Source organism: Boleophthalmus pectinirostris, unplaced genomic scaffold (genome assembly GCF_026225935.1).
Source record: "Boleophthalmus pectinirostris isolate CB_2022bp ecotype Guang Dong unplaced genomic scaffold, ASM2622593v1 HiC_scaffold_3, whole genome shotgun sequence".
In the NCBI taxonomy this organism is placed as follows: Eukaryota; Metazoa; Chordata; class Actinopteri; order Gobiiformes; family Gobiidae; genus Boleophthalmus; species Boleophthalmus pectinirostris.
This window is the reverse complement of record NW_026571299.1, coordinates 37358879-37382988: the sequence shown is the minus strand read 5'-3', so window position 1 is coordinate 37382988 and position 24110 is coordinate 37358879. Positions and strand designations below refer to the sequence as shown.

General features: G+C 37.2%; 4 protein-coding genes across 6 annotated transcripts in view; 2 read left to right on the top strand and 2 right to left on the bottom strand.

Moving 5' to 3' along the window:
- Positions 1-2158: 2158 nt before the first annotated feature.
- Positions 2159-6492, top strand: slc25a55a (solute carrier family 25 member 55a). The gene is made up of 10 exons (XM_020940676.2): positions 2159-2297; positions 2866-2958; positions 3049-3174; positions 3444-3499; positions 4495-4585; positions 4662-4780; positions 4872-5067; positions 5145-5299; positions 5375-5450; positions 5531-6492. The coding sequence occupies exons 2-10, from the start codon at positions 2939-2941 to the stop codon at positions 5685-5687; spliced, it is 996 nt and encodes a 331-aa protein (XP_020796335.1). The 5' UTR covers positions 2159-2297; positions 2866-2938; the 3' UTR covers positions 5688-6492.
- A 285-nt stretch (positions 6493-6777) lies between these two features.
- On the bottom strand, positions 6778-12795 carry tspan2a (tetraspanin 2a). Its single transcript, XM_020940667.2, has 8 exons — positions 12627-12795; positions 11047-11149; positions 8697-8794; positions 8435-8509; positions 8263-8355; positions 8119-8181; positions 7754-7837; positions 6778-7657 (listed from the first exon to the last, which is right to left on the bottom strand). The coding sequence occupies exons 1-8, from the start codon at positions 12693-12695 to the stop codon at positions 7592-7594; spliced, it is 651 nt and encodes a 216-aa protein (XP_020796326.1). The 5' UTR covers positions 12696-12795; the 3' UTR covers positions 6778-7591.
- A 3587-nt stretch (positions 12796-16382) lies between these two features.
- ngfb (nerve growth factor b (beta polypeptide)) overlaps positions 16383-24110 on the bottom strand; it is a 58966-nt gene continuing 51238 nt past the window's right edge. For both annotated transcript variants that reach the window (XM_020940926.2, XM_055160822.1), the window contains exons 2-3: positions 18758-18896; positions 16383-17235 (exon numbers count right to left, since the gene is read on the bottom strand). In XM_020940926.2, the coding sequence (XP_020796585.1) occupies positions 16646-17218 (573 nt within the window). In that variant the 5' untranslated portion in view covers positions 17219-17235; positions 18758-18896 and the 3' untranslated portion in view covers positions 16383-16645. The remainder of the gene's footprint in view (positions 17236-18757; positions 18897-24110) is intronic.
- The window catches only part of LOC110174652 (potassium voltage-gated channel subfamily A member 2), a 37368-nt gene continuing 30377 nt past the window's right edge, over positions 17120-24110 (top strand). Inside the window, exon 1 of one of the 2 annotated variants that reach the window (XM_055160820.1) lies at positions 17120-17255. The gene's annotated coding sequence lies outside the window, so the exon portion shown is untranslated. Of the gene's footprint in view, positions 17269-24110 lie in introns of both variants that reach the window. The other variant, XM_055160818.1, reaches the window with a different exon arrangement.

The following is a 24110-nucleotide window of genomic DNA, read 5'->3' as shown; positions in this document are numbered from 1 at the left end:
GCACATTTACCCATATTTTGAGTCAAAGTGATTGCTCTAACCCTTTCTAATTTTGTTTCCACACAATTAGAAAGATTAGATTAGATTAGATTTCTGTGCTGTTTGTGTTGTGTACGCTATTGTTCATATATAATTAAGTGTGTCTATGTAACCTTCACTGTCCATAAACTGTTTGTGATGTCTTATCTTCCTGTACATGACTCCCAGGCCTCCTCTGTATATCCTGAATGTCCCCTAATTAAATCAAAAGCCTTTAAATAACTCTTTGACTAATCTGTGCTTGACCTAATCACATCCTGTCTTGTACGGTAACTTTCTGTTTACAAAATAACACCCACGCGACCATAACGCCCCACAGTGTCACCTCTGTTGTGAGGCTATGGCTATATTTACATCAGTGGTCACTGTGAAAGGCACGTGATCAGTGACACACCTAGTAACACTTTGACTCTAGTGGTGCTTGTAATCCTGGCCTGGAAAAGTCGTATAACTTCCACAAAGCTGTAACTGTAAATGAGCTCACAGCCATTGATTGTCTGTTGACACTCGTCTGTTACTATTATTTCTCATCAATACTATTTGAAAAAAAAACAGAGAGAATAAGGCTATCATGTTACTCTGTGTGATGTGGCTGTCATTATCTGTCAGGCTACAATATATCATAATATATTATATTCAGTAACATATATTGTACTTTTACTCCAAATCGACCAACTAATGGCACATGTGATATGAAGAACTGTGATACACATACCCACAATGCCTGAGGAGGTCATGAACTGAGTGTTACATGGCCAGCCAATCAGGGGATGACTATGTGACCCCCAAGGGACCCTAAGAATAAACTTCTGTATATGGAAATGAAAGAGAAAAATAGCAGGGGAAAATAAACAGACAAACCAAGGGGAGTTTCTCAAAACTTGACTTTATTCCACATTATACCTTTGCAGTCATGAGTGCCACTGTAACACATGAATAACCTTCAGTTTTATAGCCTGGTTATGGTATGATCACACTGATGTACTGCGCAAATGGTTTGAATTCTTGTTTTAGAAACCCTAATACCCAAACGGATAACGATGTACCTGACATGGAATTTGCTTCCATCAGCAGTCCAACAGAACCAGCTGCCACATAGCGATCACGCTTTCAAACAAATGTACCATTTGTTTGTGTTCTGTTTATTCACCCGTAAAGATATTTTATATAACAGTGGCCACTATTTTGACTGTGTAATGCTTATGCAGGACCATAGTACATATACAGTAGATAATCTTATTATATGCCTTTAGATAGTTTTATACTAAAGTGTTTGATATCTATTTTATTTTAATCATAACGTCAAAACGTCTCCCATTGAGTAGCAGCATGGTTTTTGAACACTTTTCCCAGGGGCTTGTACCAGCCTGCAGAGCTGCCTTCTCTGGTTGCAAAGCTGTTAAAGCCTGTTATAGAATCTTTTATCCATTTTTCTCTCCATGCATTAGCAGTGGACATTTTCTTAGTTCTACTGGCAAATTGTTTTCATAAAATCATGAATAGGCTCATCGCAAACATAATCGTGAGAATGGCCTGCAGCCAGGTAGCACCTTTGTGTGAAGCCCACAGAACCGGTTCTAAAATGTTCTAGATCCAACTGTTACATAAAATCCCTTTGTTGTAAGCATTTGGATTTACATAACCACAACACTGACTTTATTTTGTTGAGACTACTCCCAAATACTTTTCATCAACATTCAAGAGCATCTAGATGTTTCTGAGGATTACTTTTATGTAATCTACAGAAGTGAGTCACATCTTGCACCACAATGATGTCATGCTGATGATAACCAGCTTTGGCCACTTGAACCATCTGTGCTTAGCCTCATTGTGCTAAACTAGGAAAACTCAAATAACTACAGTACTCTTTCCCCAAGAAAAAAATATGCATTTTAGACAAAGGGGATGAAAGTAAAGCAAATGGAACAATGGTTTTCATTTTCCACCCTTTACTTGCTATAACACAGTATGATTGGTGGAAAATAAGGAGGAATTTGTAAAACAACCAATAATCGCCAAGAAAACCTCCATTTCAGCCAATGAACGTAGCGCACTGGATTTCCTGTTAGAGCTGAAATGGTTTGGGGGAGGGACTATTCGGATGCCAAAAGAATGACTAGGAGTCCGCCCACCGGCTTAAAACTCAATGGAAATTTCCAGCGCTCTTACTCGCAAGTATATCAGCGACCGTGACGGGTGACTGAAGGACAAAAAGGCACAACAAACGTGAAGAAACGCCTAAACAACGCAACTTTTTGGTGAGTCTTCCTATTTTTACATTTCGCTATTACAATGCGTGCTATACGAGATTTTACAGTCAGTGGATACAAGTTTTCTATGGTCAAACAAATGACCGCTATCAGAAAAACCACCGTGCAGGGAAATGTCTCTAGAATGATCCTTTCCTCCTGCTTCATCCATCTAAATGTGTGTAGATACGTTTTAAGGATGTATAGACAAGGTTCCGTAACATTTATTTACACATTTAAGTGAAGTAGAAAAAAAAAAAAAAAGCCGATTAAAATGAGATACGCCTACTGCAATAGCCATCTTGAATACCCTTTGGTGTCTTTTGTTGCTTATATATGATTTAGTAGGACATATTTTATTTTAATTTCTATCCTCTGAGCGAATGGAGAAGGGCGGCTCGCCATTTTTGGCTTTCCGGTATGTGAAGTCGCCGAGGGCACGCCCAGGGGTTGTACTAGTGTCCCATGACCTGCTGTATTTAGATAAGCCAAGGGCTGTTGTAGGATAATCTTTGGTACAGTACACAGGAACCTGTCCACAACTTCCTAGTAACTTATATTCTTTATCTTATTCCAGTTTACTGTATTTATTGAACCAACTAGAATCTCCTGCGTTTTGCACATCTTCCTGACCTTCTACCTAAATCATCATGTCTCAACAGCAGATCAGGTAAGTCTTGAATGAATTAATAAATTATACCATACTTTAAAATTGTAATGTTTCTCATTTTAGTGTTTAAATTTTCATTTCTCTTTTCAGCCTCCCAGCCAAGCTCATCAATGGGGGCATTGCAGGCATTGTTGGTGTCACTTGTGTCTTTCCCATTGACTTGGCAAAGACCAGATTACAAAATCAGAGAGCGGGCCAGCAGGTGTATAAGAGCATGTAAGTCTGATTACTAACATTCTGTTGTACAAATATACTGGCCATTTTCAATTTTCTGGTATCTGTGACTCTGCATTCTATAGGTATCACGTTAAAGCCTACAATAACAGCTATGTATAATGAGGAATGTATTGCAGAATTCCAGACCACCTGAGTCATATGTGGCTATATGATTTGGCATTGCTCACTTTATTTCTCTATTAGATTGTAATGAATTGCACTGATCAGACTGTGTGTGATCACTTAAACTGATTTGGTCTTTTCCACAGGATGGATTGTCTTGTGAAAACTGTCCGAACTGAAGGCTACTTTGGAATGTACAGAGGTAAGACTCTTAACAGATGTGAATGTTTCAACCATAGATTGCTGTAAAGAACATATAGAGCGGTCAGTTGTCTAGCTTATTACTACTAGTGTATAGCATTCTAGGGATCAAGTAACATCTGCATGAATCCCCTAATATTTAAAACAAATGTTAAAACCCATAACAGTCTATATGCTATATGTAATATGTTGTGTAAATTATTTCTAAATCATGCAGTTATTGATTACATGTATTTGGTCATCAATTTGACTTCTTATGGAAGTGGTTTAGTTAAGGTGGTAAAGAATAGACCTCTGCTTTTGTGAGGAATGCTGTTGTTTGCATCTGTGTTTTTCATATTACAGACTTGGGTCCCCCTGGGATATTGAAGGCTAGCCGATAAGGCGCAGCCACGCTGGAGGCAAATCATTAAATGGTTCTTACAATATTGCTCTATTTAAAACTCTAGGCACACGTTTATGTTTTGCCATCTCTTGTCCTCTTGTCTGTCTATTTTGTGTCCCATCACTATCTCTTAACATCCCTAATTTCAGGACTGTGCATTGTGTCCAAGTAGACCTTGGGTGATCTTTCTTTTTCTTTTTTTTTTTTTAAAAGCTGCCATTTGCCAAGATTTACCTCAAGTCTCAAGACACAAAAACAGCCCAGAATCTGTCCTGTCTTTTCGCTTCACTAACACTTCTGTTATCCTATTGTTCTTAACATGGTCACTTTTTAGTTTCTTCTCTATTTGACTCAAATGTGGTTTCTCATTTGCTTTCAATTCTTTCAGTATTTTTTCTGTTTCACTTTCTTCCTAACCATATTTATGTAACATCTTGATGTCCCTCATATTTATCCAGATCAAAGCTCCTTAAACTGTATATTCTAGTACATTTATATTAATGTAACTGATTATGTATTGGGGTAATGATGACTATGGAGGGGAATGGTTGTGTTGTAAATGAACATATTATTACGACACAACTGTTAACAGTAAGTTTGTCTCCCATCAGGTGCTGCTGTCAACCTTACTCTGGTCACTCCTGAAAAGGCCATCAAACTGGCTGCCAATGACTTCTTCCGTCATCACCTTGCCAATGACGGGTAACCTAACATTTTTCAAATCCTTTTTTTCCCCTATTTTCTTGAGATTTAACTCAGATGTATGTACTATCAACAGAAAGGGACTGACTGTGTTGAAAGAGATGATGGCAGGGTGTGGAGCAGGCATGTGCCAGGTCATTGTCACCACTCCAATGGAGATGCTGAAGATACAGCTGCAGGATGCTGGCAGAATTGGTGAGTAACTTGTTGAATATTTGCCAAATGCAAATTTAGACTTGTTGATTTGGCATGCATTTACTTAAGATATTGTTACAACTTTCTACAGCTGCCCAGCAACAAAAGCCTGTGATGATGGCTCCAGTAAAGCTTGGGACCACAAATACCCTTCTTAGTCGCTCTTATAACTCTGGCACGGTGGTGACTGCCCCACGTGCTGTGTCTGCTACACAGATCGCCAAGGAGCTGCTACAAACCCAAGGCATCCAGGGGCTCTACAAGGGACTGGGGGCAACACTCATGAGGTAAGCTTCGTAATGTTTTTAAATGGACAAATCATTTTCCCATTTACATGTTCTAATGCCATTTTGTTATCTTTTAGGGATGTCCCATTCTCTATTGTGTATTTCCCCCTCTTTGCCAACTTGAACCGTCTAGGGAGGCCCAGTGCAGAGGAGTCGTCTCCATTTTACTGGGCCTTCCTGTCTGGCTGTGTAGCTGGCTCTTGTGCTGCTGTAGCTGTCAATCCTTGTGATGGTAAGATGTGTTCAGTGGGCACTTGTCTACTATGTTTGTGAATCTGAGCATTAACTTAATTTATGTTGTTCCTAGTGGTGAAGACAAGGCTGCAGTCTCTAAACAAAGGGACAAGTGAAGAGTCATATAATGGGGTTATGGACTGCATCAGGTGAGATATATTAAGTGATATACAATGATTTTTGCTTTGAATGTGATCCAATAATTTACATTGTTTTTTGTTCCCCGTAGTAAAATTATGCGGAAAGAGGGACCTTCTGCCTTCCTGAAAGGAGCAGGCTGCAGAGCCCTGGTCATTGCTCCTCTGTTTGGAATTGCACAGGTTATGTACTTTGTGGGAGTTGGAGAATATATCCTAGATAACTCACCACTGAGGCTGCTTGATTGAATATGAACCTTAGAAGATGGCTGGCTATGCATCGGGAACATCTGAGTCAAGACAACTGTACACCTGGCAGCTACCATTGGTTTACATTTTTTAAAGGTCTTGTTGGACTATTTTGCAAAACTTCAGGATTGTAAAAAGCCTGATTTTTGCCTTCAGTATGGTCTGACCGCTGTGTTGCACTTAACACTTGTGACTTACTCAGCAGGCCAGGGCAAATGTTTGCACTTACAGCTAGCCTTACCAATTTGGGGGACCTGTTCCAGTGTTACTCATATGTCCCTAAAACGGTCTAGTTCCGTTCCCTCCATGAGGGAAATCGTAAACCAGTTATAAATGTATGTCTACATTTTTGTGTTTAATACCTGAATGGAGTGGCTTGCAGTACTTTTTTTGATTGCAGTCTTTTATAACAGACTTGCAATTAAGGTGTTTAAAAAAAAAACACACATTATTTATTGCTAAGAGATTTACTTTGACCTTTTACACACCATTTCAAGTTACTGTGAGTCTGACTTATCATTAACCTTCCATTAATACTGGGACCATTCAATAAGTGTTCTGTGTCCTCTTCAATACTTGATATTGTTTTAAAGTAATCTGAAAACTTGATGCACCATCAATTTGTCTGTTACAAAATATATGTGTTCTATATGCATACCATTTGTTTGACTTGTGGTTTATGCCTTAAAAGAGATTGTGCTCTTGGCCAAACATGCATAATTTGCAACAGAATATGTGAAAACTGTTTTATATGTATAAAAGCTTTTTGTACAATGTAAATAAAAAAAATGTACATGATACTGAATTGTTTGTTTTGTGATTTTTTTATTTATATTTTTTTTTATATTTTGTTGTTTGGTAGAGTATGTAGTCAGTATAATAGAGTTGTAATAATCTCAAATAAGTATGTGTGGTGAAGACGGGATGTTTTGGCTCTTATCAGATCAGAGAGTTGATCTAAAACTCTGCATACAAAGTTCACAGTTGTGACAGCAGTGCTGCTGTTACAGAACCTCCAGGATGCCAAAATCACTTCTATTGGCAACAAAATGCAAAAAAAAAAAAAAAACATCAAATAAGTAGACATGGATTAAAGCACCATACTTTAATTGGAGTTAAAATGTGTTCAAACCATGTTATACTAGACAAAATGTATCACTCCAACAATAATATGTACACCACAGAGATTCAAACAGTGAGTAAGTGTCACAGTACAGAACACATCATGCTCCCATGAGCTCATAACTTAAAAATTACCTGGAGGATTTACAAATTGACAGTTTATCATAAGACCCCGCCCTCCCTACTATCTGGGTGTGAAAATTAAGTCTACACTGCCTCATTGTGCGTCAGTAAATATGTAAGTGGTGACAAACAAGCACGTATACAATCACATGGAAAGGATAAAAGTGCAGTAGCTGGAGGCATATCTTTGTGGATTAACAGGCACAGTTTGTTCTGCAAAGGGAGGCTAGTCCTCAAAACATTACACTAAGCACATTTATGTGGTTTAATTAACAAAAGGCCTATGTCATTTTGCTTTGAAGTAGCAAGTATGAGCATGTAACACATTTTATATAACAGTTTATATTTACAAGTTTCAACATTCGTCTTGTTCAAAAAAGGCTTCGTTTGTGTGTAGTGTTGTGTAGCTGTTGAGAGGCACTGCAGTTTGACAGAAAGATGCTGAACACTCAGGAATGTGTCAGAAGGATACTAACTTTTATGTAAAAAAGAAAAAAAAAGATTTGTGTAAAAGAATTATGGTTGTATCCTAGTTTTGTGCTGGTGTCCAGTGTATTGCTTCCTATTTGGTCCAAAATGTACTTTATATCTATCAGTCAAATGTAATTCAAACTTTTGCAGCCATTTCAAATTAAAGGGCCTAGTGGGGGCCATGACTCCTATATGACCTCCCTGCTGTTCCTTATGGCACAACAGAGAACCATACTGAAGATCATACCAATAATCTGAAATGAGAGAGGTTACTGTGTAAGATAAAAATCACCATGTATGAATTAGATCAATGAACAAAATGACTGAATGAAGTGTGAAAATAAACATACCATCACGCCAGCTATACCAATTCCAATGTAGCCAATAATATGCAGCTTTGAATTGAAGAAGTCTGTAATTGCAGTTAGACAATCCTATAAAAAGACACTTAAATGAGTGACAACTTAAGTTCAGTTAGACATAACAGACCAAATAATACTATTATCTACAAATGTTGTAGCAATTACTACTCCCTCCACTAATTTGAATTTCTTAAACACAAGGATAAAAGTACATTTAATCATACCATTTCTTAACTCATTTTCATGAGAAACACTTTCATAAGAAGCTAACAAGCAAGTCATTTACAAAGTAGACAATGAAACATGCACTACTGCCATCTAGTGACCAATGCGAATAACAACTCAGATTGGACCTTTTTGTCTGCCTCTTCAGGACACAGAGATGGATCAGGTGTAGAGCCTCCACAGCAGTCCAGCTGGTAAGATAAACAGATTTTTGTCTATGTGTTTACTAGTTTAAGCTTTAATATTAGATGATCAAATAAAAAGATACCCACTGTTTTGTGATAAATATTTGCTATTACAGTGCCATTCCCATTGGTGTTGTCGGTGATAGAACTGCTGTAAAACTTCTGAACTTCCTCAACAATCTGTATTATAAAAATACACATTTTAAAAATATATATTTTAGTAAGTCAAACACACACGAATCAGAAAATGCATAGTTACCTGTTCTTTGTTGATAAAACCAAACACACCCGCTGCAATCTCGGCTCCAAAGATGATCAGAAGGCATGCAAAAAACTTGAACAAAGAAAAATATTTAGGAAAAATAGAAACGCATTACGTGACAATAATGTATGATCAAACAATGTAAGAGAAATAGACCAATTTTATTTATTTAGCTTTTGGACCAGACAAACAGACAAGACAATACTACCAGTCAGTTCAGTGTGAATCAGTTTATGTAATAATAACATTTAACACTTACTGAAGCTAGAAGACACTGCGACTCCCTTACAGCTCCAAAACATCCAAAGAATCCAACCACCATCATGAGACCTCCAGCCCCCAGAAGAATGTACACCGCTGGGACAAACAGAGAGAAAGGGAGAGAAATATACCTGAAGTAATATTCTTTACTGAAGCTTGAAAAGGTAGGGTTAGCTTAGGTGAAATTCAACGTTTCACCAGGAGATGTCAGCATTGTCCCATTCTCCCATAGCTTTGTGGGAGTTTTATTTATAATAGTTTGCTTGTTATATTGAGTAGGAAGGAGGTGATATTGCAGCTTTGATTCTCCCTCCCACTGTACAATGTGATAATCAGCTCACTCCAGCCTTTGATCATTTACAAATGCATTTCACCTAGTGATTTTAAATTGGCATTTTGGTTTATGAGTTAACAAAAAGTAACCTCTGTCAGTGTAATAATGCCAATAGGCTTGCTATTAGAATACATGCATATATTCTAGTCAATAAATTATGACATAAAAGATGACCCTGCAAAACAATAACAACAATAATAGCCTGGTTTCAATGAATGATTACAGCGCCATGTCCAGACAAGTCTCATTAAGGGTTCTTCCTCTCTTTACTCAGACTGTGTGTACACTTGTAGGCTATCTATGTTGCCCCAAGGTATCTCCTTAGCATCTGTTTACTCAGTGCCAATTCAAAATTTCTCTTTGTCCTAGCTATAATGTCGTCATCTCCAGACTCCCCATCTTGACTACCAGGTTTCTGTAACCAAACACCATCCATACCCCCGCCCCACCAAAGGACTCTGCTCTGGGCCTCATCAGTGCCATCGACAGCAACCACCAAGCCAATTTAATTAATCCACAAGGGGGAGGACACAGGCTGTTGTTTTGTTGCTGCTACACAGAGCTAAGGACGAAGATATTATACTCTATCCAAGTGACGAATGACAGGGATTCAAAGTAGACTGGGAACATACGAGCCTGTCTCCATTGTATATACAAACTCCTTTAATAGGAAGGAATTGGGATCTTAACCTGTAATGTTTTCCATCACATTATTTCCACTTCAAAGCTTGATGATATAGCAGCCAAAAGGCGGAGTATGGCAGATAAATACAACATGGAACTATGAATATAACATTGTGGCAGTTACAAACTATGCACTATGGTCCTTTGCACATTAGTTTATAAACAAAAACATCTACTTTTAAAAGATTTTTCTCAAATTTCTCTATAGTCTTCCTTCACTGTGATTAACTCATTGGTCTTGATGCATCATTTGAAAATTCTGCTCCTATAGGATTAAACACCAACTCTGATTGCGAGACATACCCACATTTTTACTATTAACTGACCTAGAAGCTATATTTTTATTATTTCGTATGTATGTTCAGTCATTGCTTCAAATGTCCCTCTTCCTTATTAATTATAATATACTGATGCAATAATGAATTAATATGTTGCAACTGCAGATCCCCTTGTAAGGCCACCAGTGTCGGGAAAGACAAAATGTCAAATCTTAGCTAGAAACTGCATTTGCATTTCAAATTAAGCTAAAAGATAAAGTTGAGGTACTTGCATAGGTGTTTGCATATTCAAAAGTATGAGAAATATTGTGGCATTGGCTATTTGATATATTGCCAAAAACAGGTGTGTAAACCCAAGTTTGTTATCATTGTCTATTGGTGTCACCTGCCCCACCCAACCTGCTAGCTCTGCCATGAGAGGGGCTGCTCCTTCTTTGAATCTGATGAAGTGAAGTCACCATTTTAGGTCATGGTCTGAACGGGCGAAACAAGAATAGGCTTCATTCTGATCCTCTGCACCCACAGCCAGAGAGAGAGGGACACAGGGACTATTGTGTGCATTGATACTTACAATGAGTGAACTACTGTATGTTTTAAAGCCAGTTGTCTTTATATGAGGAGGTTTCAGGAAAGGATGTCTGTCTGAAACCATTGAAAAGCCATCTGAGCACATAATAGGACATTTAGAAATGTGTCAGCTTAGTCACCTTCAATTTAGCAGAATTTATCTTAATGATATTTTCTTGTTGTGATCTAGGGTTATTTATGAGCTCTGTAGAGGTCATGTCTAAATGTGGGACAAATTACTGATTGAAAGGCCTATTTTTAGTATAGTTAAAAAGCAAAGTTATAAGTAAAAAATGTTGCCTGTGTTTAGTCTCTATTATAGTACCAGTTCAGTAATTTACATTTGCTGCAAAGACATAATAATATTGTTACTGCAATATTTAAAATATTGAAAATGTTTTTTGTTTTTTTGTTTTTTTACACATTTTTGATAGGTCCAAATGTTTAATATTTGGAGTTCTACTAATATCCAATAATATACTTACCTATAAAGAAGGTGTCTGGGGCGCCATCTCCAGTGAGCAGGTCCACAGTCCCCGGGTCAAACCTGAGCCATAGACCCACTGCCAAAACCAGGAGGCCTGACAACTATAACACAATCACATGACAAACGTACATTCGCACAGCCACAAACCCAAAGCCTTCATTAACATTTACAGCGCCATTTTGTTTGGCTCTGTCTCACATTCTCACCAGTCAAAGAGCTTTTGATGCACAGGCTGGGTTCCCACTGTGTCTTCTTTTATTCTAAGCAAGTGCTGCCAGATATGTAAATTACTCACTTTAAAGCATGAAAGAACGTCCAAACTCAAATTCACTTAAGATGGGACAGGCTAGTTGGAGTTTGGGATTAACAACAGGTTCATTGAGTTTTATTGAGTTGTATTTACAGGTTATAGTCACTATATAACCTGTTATATGAGAGCTGAATATTATACTGCTCACTTGGAAAGAGAAAGTAAAGGTAGAAAGGTACAATGAAAAGTTTTTTTTCTTCATATGAAAAACAGAAGGTTATACATCAAAACCAATGGATGGACCATGGAAAGTCAATCTGACCCTCGTCTAATCTTTATGTTAACTAAAACTGCTCAAATGTAAACAAACTAAAATAAATGTCTAAAATGTCATATTGAATACTTAAGTTCCATATCTCATATCTCATCCTCCATCACTGGGAGCATCTGTGGTTCATCTCCCATGGTGCATTTGGGCCACTGACAGCCTCTTTGGTGCCAGGGTGACGTAACATGTGCTGTGATTGGCTGCTTGGCCACAGTTCACCTCAGAAAAATAACTGAGTTTGGTATGGTGCGGGAGGATCACACTACTCTGCCCTATAACAATAAGGCTAGTGTGTGTTTGGTTTGGACATAATAAGTGATACATTAAAATGTGAACACAGAGCACATTATCCCTAGTGCTCTTATCATTTCTATCACATCAGTTTCTATAAAGATAATCAGGGATAATAATCATAAAAATTAATCATTAAGATTTTACTATTTATTTTGACAGTACTTCTAGATCATTAAACAATCACCATGTACAAAAAAAGAAGAAAAAACAAACAAACAAACAAAAAACAAGTGGGTGTTCACTGGAAACCAAGCAGCTGTATTACAGCCAACGTGTCACAAAATTACATCCTACACAAATTATGTTTTGTGGCTTATTGCATTATCAAATTGAATTATTGACCTCGCATAATACAGGGACGCTAGAAGGCTGTAATAAATGAGGTATGGATGATTCTAGCTCTTGTCTGATATGATTTCCAGATAGTAGGAGTCTCACATAAGTCACAGAGCAGTGAACAGCAGGTGCATACGGGCTGCACCACCTTCAAACCCGCTCTGAGCTGATACAGTCTAAACACACACGGGGAGCGCTCTGTTGAAGATGTAAACATAGAACACGGAGGAGCATACACGACTTTTATGGACACAGCTTCAGTGAAAGCCATGCAAAGACAAATAACTAGGCTTATTTAAAACAATGACATAAACCACGCAATGCACATATGAAGGTTTCCATGCAAATACAACTGAATAGCGCCTCTTACCCAGAAGATGAAATTGAATACAAATAGCAGATATTTCACGCATTTCATCCCGCCCTGGACTTTGCTCATGGTGTCACCTGATCCGTTGATTTCACCAGAAGAAAAATAAACAACAGTGATATCCTTTGATGCAGTCAACCCTCGTCTGTTGCAAATGAGATAGAGATGACCTGCTGCACCGCTGCACAGTCAAATCCTTACGTGAAACGTGCGCACGCAGAATGGACACGCGCCGCCATGCCCCGCCCATACGTGCTGTGCACGTGAGTGAACGCAATGCTGTGTGTGGAAAGTGACTCTAGGCCAGACCTGGGCATCGTGCATCTTCAGGGCTTCACATGTCCTTTTGTTTGACTCTGCCCGTTTAAGATCATTTGGAATTACAAAATAAATTTAAAAAATTACAATGTTACTCATGGATGGACAAAAGCTATATTGCTTTTATTTTAGAGGTGTAGAGGAGAGGAGAGTTTTTTTTAAATTATATTTTTTAAGGCAACCTCATTTTTTCATAACATAACTGAGTCATAACATATGCTTTTACCAGTCTTACCAGCTTGTCAAAACAATGCTATTTACAGCTTTTGATAATGAAATACAATTAATATTATGCAGAATTGAGTTAAGCATTTTGGCCCAGCCCTCCACAATATTTTCTGTTTCTCATGTGGCCCCATGGAAAACAATAATTGCCCACCCCTGCTCTAGGCTCATGTGAAGTCCTTACAGAGCAGCAAGGCCCCCCATCAGTATTCTACATTTATCTTTGATGACTTTTAGACTAGCTCATGTCTTCTTCTTTTCTGTTTTTCTATGCACAGTCAGATGACCATACCGGTCCTTGGTAGGCATACCATGTTGAGTTTTTAAATGGTCTGTACTAGCATTTTTTACTTAGGTTTGATGAATTGCATCAATCAATAAGAGATCTAACTGCCGAACTATAATAGAATTAGAAACCAAGCCACAATAATAGACTATACAGGATTGCCATGTGTAACCTAGCCTAAAAATAGGTCTGCATGGCCTCAGTGTTGGATTTAGGCCTACATTTGTCCTTGTACTTATTGTAGGATGGCCTTCCTAAGATTTTTTCCAGTTCCTTCTCTATTTTCAGGAAATTATTTTTCCTCTCACACATGGAGCATGATAGTTGAACGTGCTCTGTCATCTTGTCCTTGAACGCCTAAGCACATCTCCCTACCATAGTATTTTCAATGAAAAAACAAATTCTTTAATTTAGTGCTACAGAGATGTGTAAATGTTTGAGTGTATGTGCTAAATTTTGTACTGATTTGCTTTCAGTCCTGCTGTGTTCAGAGTTGCAATGGGCCCTTTGTTTGTTGTGGAAATACAAGTTCAGTGTGCACCAAAAGCAGCAATAAGATTTCACAGGTAGATTTATGTATATTTTTTGTGTATGCTTCTGGAAAGCTATTGCAGTGGTGAACTTTAGACTAAGATATCCCCATTCCCAGATCACAGTGCAAAGTGTGGTAGGCGTTTGTCAGCTCTGAGTGTGCCCCATGAAGGCTGGGGGTCATCCTGGGTACTATGTCCACTTCTTCTCAGTGTTTGCATAACTTTAGTGTATGCTGATGTGGGAATGAACAGACAGTGACCCCCTTTTAGCTGGTCAAAATATCAGCGTTTCCATCAGTTTGGGTGGATCATGAGACCCAAGCATCACATTGCTTAGCCTACATTGTTGCTTTATCTTTCTGTGCTAAATCATATTGTGATATCCATACAACAGATCTGTCATTAACTTGGAAAAATCATATGAAAACTGTCCTATTTGGTTGTATGCCATTGTAATGCTGTAGCCTAATTATCAGGTCTGACTGGAAACATCTGCGGGCAACAAGGAGGTCTAAATACAATTATGTCTCAGCAGTACATTTTCTGTGCCTGAAATGTAAATAAAGAGCAATAACATAACCTGATCTTCAAATGGTGCAACTGGGAGTCATCCTTATGATGGATGGAGATGAGATTCAAGCCTAAAATGTGTCTATACTATAAATGTGTCTACTCTGTTTGTTAAAAGAAAATGTTAATTTAAGATGGTGCATTATTGCGTTCATAAGCTGTTCCTTCTAATGAATTCATGGATGTTTGAAGGGAGAACTGGACAACTGTTATCGATAACCAGGTGGCACTCCTTAGTTGGATAAGATTTGTCTCCATCTATTGTAAGAGGCACACATTACAGCAGGCTTAAAACAGGCCTGTAATAATGGCTCTGTTGTTTTTCTTCTGAAGGTCAAACCATGTGTGTGTTTTTTGTTTTTTTTAGCACACCACATTTCTAATCATAGAATGGACGAAAATTGGCTATGTAGACTAAAATTTGACATGTGCGAAACATTGGGGAAAAGAAGTAAACAACGCATGTGCAGTAAGCAGATACTTGGAGAAGAGTGAACTTTGATGAACAAGGTATAAAATCATATTAAACATTCACATAACATAACGTCTGGCTACTTAGGATAACAGTGTTTCGTAACTGTTTTAGAACTAGTCGTTATTTGTTGTGTTAATGTGTCGCATGTTCCTTTAAACCGGTAACCTGACTTTTTGCTTGTTAGATAACGTTAGCTTGTTTATGCGATCACACCAATACACGAAATGCGTTTATGTCATGTTAAATTTGAATATTTGAACATTAAACACATAATCTATTTTATCTTTGTTTGACTGATATTTTAATTTGTAGCCAACCAACTTTTCGACCCCTAGAGGGCAGCAGAGGCGCATGGGTAGGGCTGAACCTGAACCTGCATTTAGAGGACACATACTCGTTTTTCTCATACTCAGTATATGGACAGGCCATGCCTCATGTGAAAGGACCTTTCAGAATTCGCTCACTGAGCTGCAGAGGCTGCACTAGCGCTGAGAAATGATTGGCTGCAGGTACTAGGGTTTAGGTAGTGACAGTTCAGATCAGAGAGCTTCATCTTAGGTTTAAACTAAATGTATTTTAGCATGGCAACCCAAAGTGGGAGACTCAAGTGAGGCTCATTCATTTTGTATTGTTGTTTTGGAGTTAGGGAGTGACATAATTACACATTGTGGATTTGTGTATTAAGGGACATTGAATATCCATAATATTATTTGTGAATTGTAAAAATGTTGTTGCGGATCTCATAAATAACATGGATTTTTTTTCTGTATTATATGAACACTTTACAGTTACACAGTTAAATCGAGCTCTTGTATTTTAACTGTAAGATGATGGTTCATATTGCTTTCCTTTGTGTTTTAAAGTATAATCTTTTGTTCTACACACTTTTATCTTTATGTCTTGTCTGCTCCCACAGTCCAATGTGTAATTTTATGTCATCACCAAAATATCACTATCAAAACAATAATGCTGTGATACTATCAAGTACAAAAAGAGAAGTGAAAGATTTGGAAAGCATTTCATGTTTTTATAGCTTTTTTTTTTTTTATGTCTGCTATTGAAAGAGAAGCTGGAAAAACCTAAGTCAAAGCCAGGATAAATGCTGCCAGTAAAATGAAACCTAATTTGTGCCAATAAGGCTAATTTCTTTTTACTGTACAATGTTACTCATTCTTCTTGGAAAGCAAGAGACTTATTGTATGACAGCTAAATAACCTTTCACACAAATTTAAACAACAGGGACTATAATGTGGTATGTATTTAATAAATAACAATATCAGCCACTTTTGTTTAACAAACATTTGCATCCCTGATATCTGGGACAAATAGTATTTCAGTCCTTTGTCCTAGTGTTCTGAAGTATTTTATAACACTATACCCTTTAACTCTTATAAACCAATCCATGGCATCCGTTTTCACTTTGCAAAACAATCAAATTTATTTTTGACCCAGACCAGACCATAATAGATGTAGTCCTGTAGAGGTATAACACACCAATAACTTCCTTTGTGTGGGACTTGGCCTGTCTTTGGCAGCTGGATGTGGAGAAAAAAAATCTTCAAAATGTATTTTTGGGTATCTCTTACAGAGGGTGCTATGTAATAACAAATGTTTATTGCCTCCATGACTTGCGGCTCAGCACACAAACACATGCAACATTGATGCGTATGTGTCTCCAGGCCACCAAGTTGTCGTGAGAGGTCAGAGCCCGGACAAATGTGTGAGAGTTGGTGCAGTAGGAGTTCCAGTGTCTCGAGTCAATTCCCAAACAGCCTGCTCCAGAACTGGAGCGTGATGTGTGACAGGTTGTCTCAAAGAAATATTGCTTCTTGTTCACGTTGTTGATCTTTACATCTGGTAAGACTGTCACCTCATTTCCTAAAATGTCTGTTGCTGTGGTCTTGTTCCCTACCCAGTTGCTGACACTGTCACACACAGAGTACATGCCCCTGTGCTGGGGTTGCCCTGCTTGTCGGCTCCTTCTGGCGCCCCGGGACCCAGCGGGTTCTGCATCAGGGGGCTGGGCGCTGAAGAGCACCCTGGGTGAGAGGTGGCGCCTCTTTCTGAACAATTTGGAGTCTACTGTTGGTATAGAGCTGCCTGCGTCCTGCTGCTTCGTAATCCTAGTGGAGGCCACTGCCTGGGCACTGATGAGGAGGAGCAGGGCCAGCATAGACGACCTCATGGGCTCACCACCGGGCACTGTCAACAAACCACAGCAGGTATGTGCAAACGGTAAGGGACATTTTATCCTAAAATACACAGTATATTAGTGAAAAAGTGAAAAATATATCACACTTTTGAAATATGATTAATCATCCACCCCAGTTTGTTAATATTTAAACCTAACATTTTGTAAAAAATGTTATGGTATTATTTAAATATTTTACAAATCTATATACATGATTTAAAAGCCCAAATGGCTAAAATTTAAGTCTAAACATTGTGTCTCATGATGAAACTTTGTGGCCACATGTTTAATGTACATTACCTAACAACAGGTTAAGGCCCCTTACTGTTGCTTGTGGTTGTCACTGGCATTCATGGTGGTGACAGCTGCAAGGGACTAGGGTTAGCCTCATGTCTTCCAGTTCTCTGCAGCTGTTTTATTTAACCTGGCTCATGCCAGATTGATATGTGTAGCACTTGAGTTCTACACAATTATCAGTCTCGGATGGCTCTTGCTTAAAGCTATCGAGAAACACAGTATGTCATGACTAATATTTGAATCTAATGGAACAAAGTGTCACAACAGCGGAAGAAGCCAAAAAATAAAACTTCTGTTACATCCAGTTGAGAGAAAAGCGCATACATCTTTCCTGTCCGTAAATGCACAAAGCACTTCTCTCTGCACATTTTTCACAAACATAATAATTATCTGCATTGCTAGTTTAATTTTATTGGCATGTTATTCCTGTTTTACAAATTTTTGTCCTCGCACATAGCTTTAATTTTCTTCACAGAGTCCCATGCTGTGACTTTGTTGTTGTTGTTGTTGTACATTTTAACCTTGTGATCTCAGCACTGTTACTGAACACGTCGCTCAGGTTAGGAAGCTTCCCCCATCTTAACTTAATGTTTGGTCAAACAGATTCATTATTAGTGCAACTATTTTGTTCTGTAATTCTTCTGTAATCTGTAATCTGATGAGAACACCAGAAATTACATCTCTTTTTTCCAACATGAAGTGACAGTGAGTATCAGGCGTCTGGGGCGTGTTAACACCTGTGTGGGTGCTATTACCATTATCAGGCTACGTCAGGGCGGTGGATTATACAGTTGTTTTGCCTCAGGACACAGTTTGAATAGTGGTGTATAACATTTGTAGGCACAAGTTAACACAAAAAGCATAGCCTGAACACACAGCGCATCATTTAAGTCATTACCTCATTAAACACTTGTGAGGTCTTACTCTGCTCTCTGTCACTGTGTGTGGTGAACAAGAGGCAGGAAATACACTAATGTAATGACTCTTGTTGACAATTAAAAAGCTGCTTTGTTATACATTTAGATAGTTAGTGTGATCTTTAGTGTGAATCGTGTTTGATATCAGTAAAACAACAGGTTTGGTTGTACAATATGATTTAAGAAAACATTGGAAAGTCAGAAACGTGCATGCTGTTGTTGTGCCTATATCACAGTATATTTGCACACTGTGGCAGAAGCTTGATTCAAACAACATTTTAAGATATAGGTCACAGTATATTCTGGTGCAGTTTTGTACCTCCTCAGTGTCTCCTTATGAACTGGGATCCTGGTGGCTCTTAGAGAACTGGATGTAAACTCAGCTCATTCTGGGCTCTAGCCATCTGGCTCCTCTGCAGCACCATCACCTCACCAGCCTCTGCATCCAATATCCAGATCTGAGAAAGACGAGTAGAAAAGACTCATAAAGACACTGTAAACACATTCTTTGTGAGGCCAATACGGGAAGAGAATGTGAACTTTACAGCTTAGTTTACACACATAGTGAACATACCAAAATACAGTTGCAGACCTGGGTAATGTAGATTACCTGAAGTAGACACAGGCTGTGAACCTAATATTAACGCTGTAAATTTTACTGTACTTGTATGAAACTGTTTTGACAGCATTGTTTAGAACCAAACACTATATAACTGAAAGGTATGGAAAATTCTGATAACTAGTTTTTTCATTTTTATGTAGAGAGGAGGCAATGTTTTGAATGTCGGAAAACCTTACTTAATATGTTTTAGATGTTTTGGAATTTGATGGAAACATTTTTTTTCGAGGTGATACCCATGCATAGAACTATCAGGATCAGTCTGTGGGTCTGTGGCCGGCTAGAAATTTGACAATAACTTGTTAGCAGGCAAAACAAATAACTGAATACAATACCATAATCAAATAATAACCAAACAAGTACATAGTTTTAAATATAAATTTTTGCTAATATTTACATTCTACCAGCTAACATCTAACACACAGTTGAGCTGTATGATAGGCAGGTTTATGCCAACATTAAATGAAAAAAACTATAATAAGAGGACTATAATGATGTAGGTTTAGGTACTAGTACAATGGTTCTATGCTTTGTCTGTTAATCTAAAAAATCTCAAAAGTTAGTGATTTATCACACCTCATTAAGTTTGATGCAGTAAAATACATTCTTCTGAAGAAGTCATACAGCCACTATGGTACAGTGTTTTACCAAGGCAGTAATAATCTGAGCAGTAGTGGACAGTGACTGAAAATCGCTGTTATATTTTTTGTAACAGCAATCAAATCGATTGTCAAACGTATAATGCATTAACTTACAGTATGTATTATTCATCACTTAAGTGCTTAAAATGAAAATTCCGTTTGTGATTAATGAGATCATTATAATCCTCCAACAAGAAAATGTAAACTCAAGCTCATTTCCTCTCATTTTCCCCATTGATACTCTCCTCAGAGAAATGCTTATCACTTACAGTACTGATATTTCATCAGGCAGTAAGAATTAAACTGCATTGTAGGACTTGAACATATAATTATTGATGTACTACTAGCTTTAACAATCAGAAAATGAATATCTTTGTGACAACTAAACAGTCATTATGAATAGTCACAACTGTGACCCTCTTGGGCTAGATAAGGGAGTGTATTGGTTGGTAGATTTTGACTTCATTGCAAAACCTTCAAAGACATTCTTTTCTTTTGATCAATGTATTTCTACCTGTAATGCACCGTCTATTCCTCCAGGGCATCAGTATGTACAGTACATTATAGTTTTTCAGCTTACAATCTTTTCACATGCCAAAGCTTGTTTCTGCAGGTGAAATGTCATTGCTGTATTTCACCTTTGGTAAGATAAGATAATAGTATGCATGTAAAGCATATTCTTTTCTCATTGTGACTACAGCCCTGTTATATCGAGTTAAGTTCATGTCTCTATTATCTATTCAAATATTTGCTAAATTGTTGCAAAAGGCCAATGTTGGCAGTGAGATTGTGATTTAAGACAGATATTTGAAATTTCTTATGTCCAAAATGATTATGTGAAGCCAAATAGCAGCTAATGTGAGGTCCTGTTCATCAGAAAATAAGCTGTTATCATGATGGAAGAGCGCTGTCAGTGACCAGTTACTGTGATTGCAACATATGGGCGGCTGTGTTGTCTAGCCGAGTAGTTCCCAAAAGACAACTTTGCTCATGTTTCCTGTTGATCTGTAATATCATGGAGACTGGAGACTCTTTCCATCTCACATCCTTTCTATTATGTCATCAGACTTAATCAAAAGCAGGTACGGAAGTTATGCGGAAAATTCTTTCCATTTTTATAAAACCGTTCATGATTCACAGTGAGCTGTGTGAGAGAGAGCAATAAATGGAAGATTTAACAAGGACAGTTTCATGACTTACTGGTGGCTTTGTTTGTCTCACTGCTCTGAAAAGTCACAGCTGACCTATGTCTCCATACACAATGTTGTAACTATGCACAACACACTGTTGTGTAAGCATGCTACACTTCAAATTAGTCAAATAAAAATTTAGAACAATGGTTGTTTTTGTAATGTATTGGCATAGACACTACTTTAACTCTCTCTTAAACTCTTGTCTTAAGATGCATTTCTTGCACAGGCTCCTATGAACACTATCAGCGAAAGTTCAGTAAAGAAGATTAACATTCTTTAAAACTGACATGCCTCATCTTGAGATGAACCTGTGATAAAAAAAAAATACATTTAATTAAATAAACAGAGGACATTATTAACACATTTAATTTGACAGTACGTTCCTGGAAGTTTAAATCACTGTCCACTTGAGGAAATTGATTTCACTATATATATATATATATATATATATATATATATATATATATATATATATATATATATATATATATATATATATATATATATATATATATATATATATATATACACACACACACACACACACACACACACATATATATATATATATATATATATATATATATATAACTAAAAACACACTTTCACTGTCAAAGTTGGTTTAGGAATATATACAGACTATTCATGATTCAAGTATTACTTAAATAAGAAGACAACTTGCTTTGTCTGCTTAGTTTTGCAGCAAATTCACATGGCTGTCTTCACATTCACTATGGAGTACAGGAGGACAAACTTAATGAGAGGGTCTCTTTGGTCAGAGAATATTTGGGGCTTACACTGTTCTTTCTGAGCAGTTCTCTTCCAGGCTGCACACCAGCAGTTTGGAGGCCATAGCTACTGTCTTCCTCAGACATTTTTTCCAAGCATCTCATAGCATAGTGTTTCCAAGCAAAGCTAAGTGTTTAAAATTTGGCTCTGCTTTGCAGCTTTTGTTTACACTGGAACTAATCACCAGACTTTCCTAAACCATCACAATGTACCAGTGCTAACCTAAAACAATATAGGGTGAACTGTGAAACACAAATTAACACAACCAAGGCTTAAGCAAAACATTGCCTTAATACTCTGTTGTTTTTCTTTTCTTGGAACTATTTAGAGCATTCATGTCAAAGCATGTCAAATAAACTTCAAACTTCACATCAAAACGTTTTGCCCGTTGCGCCCCCATGTTGCTTTCATATATTTAAACCATAACATAAACTGTAGAGAATGTTTATTATTTCTTACCGTGGGCACAAGTGAATTTAGTCAAGATGTTTGCAGAGTTTATAATGGATAAAAATATGGCGCTATTATGGTACACATAAGTTTAATACATGTGTGATTACTTCTTCATATTTCATATTTTATTTCATTTGAATATATTTATAGACTGTCTCCATCTTGAAAGCACCTCTTGATGTTATCTGGTGATAATCCAGAAAGTCCTCACCTTTGTATTTATCATTATCCATTATTCCTTTCAGTGTTTTAACTCTCTTCACTACCACGCTAACCCTTAAATGCATCCCCATTTCAGTCCCTGTACCTGTTGGTGTTTTGGTGGTAAAAATCTGCACTAATTGGTCTTTACAAAGTACATGAGACACCAAAAATAAAACACAAATAATGTAAAACCTTAGCAATGTCTCTCCTGAAGTTTTACAAATGTTTATATTAAAGGATTAACATTATCATTAAAGGATTGTTTTATATCCAAACATAACTGTAAATCAAATCAAGTGTCTCTGGATGCTTAATTCGTATCGAGACACATATATTGCAGCAGTTATTATATTACATTTTAGGAGAGATAGAACAAGGAAAACAATTTCTTGCCAATATTTAGTTTTTTTTTTAGTTAGTTTGTCTTCTTAAATGTGAGCATTCATGTGAAAACAACACAGTTGTCCAATCTTTACCTAATTTTACTTCATTAGCTTGTATAGATTTATATGGGACATTGTAGCACCAAAGTCATAAAGTCATTACAGTGTTTGTGTTGTACTAAACAATATTTTGATACATTGCACAGAGGGATTTTTTAATATCTGCCTTTTCTCCAAAAATTTAGATTTTACTATAGTAAGATCTAGTAGTTTACTTAATATCCAAATTAGATATCCAAAAGATTCTGTAATTCTTTTGTATATAATGTATCAACAAAATGTAGGTTTAAAAAAAAAAATTAAAAATTACATGATTTTTTTCACACAACATGACTTGAATTTATTTACATTAAAAAATATGACTAGGAGAAAGGACACGCACATCCAGGATCCAAGAAGGCAGCAGAAAATATGAAAAAAGAAGTTGGTCCACACGTACAAAATACAAAAAGTTAGTTTATTCTGCTGTTGTGATGTTCAGGGCTCCCTTCAGACAGTGCCTGATGTCTTTTTAAAAATTTATACGATATTAATAATGTTAAATCTACAAATTTAAGATTTTTTCCTATTCACCTGCCTTAAAAGATAGGTAATAATAAAAGGAACAACAATAATCATTTTGTTGTTTTCTACTATAGTATAAATAGCCTTCATAAAGTTGTACCAACTTCTTAGCCTAGTGCCTGCGGCTGGTAGAGAAGACGGGACATGTCTCCCCCGGAATGGAAGGATAGATGCTGATGCAGTTATGCACTGTACGAGGAAGAAAGCTAATGGGATTTGATACCAGTGAAGGCAGGAATAACAGAAGCCTCTGTAATTGAAGGCAATTATAGTCTTGTTCTTTTTTGGGGCTATACAGTAGAAAGTGAACAAATAGTTTTTCTTTACAATCATCTAACCATAATAGCAAACACATGCAACTAATGAGTGACAATAGTTGGTTGTATTAGTAATCTTTTTGGGAAAACTAGACATGGGCAATGGTTTTCATTAACCCTCTCAATTAGAAGTGGGACAAACATGACACCACAGTAGGGCATGTGCTTGGTTAAAGAGTTTTCATCCACCATTCTAATGTCCTTATGCTTTATATTCAAATGTATATAGCTTGAATATTGTTATTGTAGTGATACTGGAATGTATGTGCTGATGGAAAAAATGATTGGAAAAGATCATTTTCTACAGTTTTACATTAAAAAAAATCGGGGTTTTCCTTGTACACATAGCACGTTTCATACTCTCTGCAACTTATAATTAAACACCACAGTAGGACACGTCAAATGAGGACGGGCTATGGGAAAACACCTTTTTCTGCTGCACCACCTTG

Bases quoted from the DNA above. Each gene is read 5' to 3' on its own strand.
- tspan2a (XM_020940667.2), bottom strand. From the start codon at position 12,695: ATGAGCAAAGTCCAGGGCGGGATGAAATGCGTGAAATATCTGCTATTT. The intron at 8,356-8,434 runs GTAACTATGCAT...TTTATAATACAG, and splicing joins GTTTTATCAACAAAGAACAG to ATTGTTGAGGAAGTTCAGAA. The intron at 8,182-8,262 runs GTGGGTATCTTT...TTATCTTACCAG, and splicing joins CAAATATTTATCACAAAACA to CTGGACTGCTGTGGAGGCTC.
- slc25a55a (XM_020940676.2), top strand. From the start codon at position 2,939: ATGTCTCAACAGCAGATCAG. The intron at 2,959-3,048 runs GTAAGTCTTGAA...TTCTCTTTTCAG, and splicing joins ATGTCTCAACAGCAGATCAG to CCTCCCAGCCAAGCTCATCA. The intron at 4,781-4,871 runs GTGAGTAACTTG...AACTTTCTACAG, and splicing joins GCAGGATGCTGGCAGAATTG to CTGCCCAGCAACAAAAGCCT.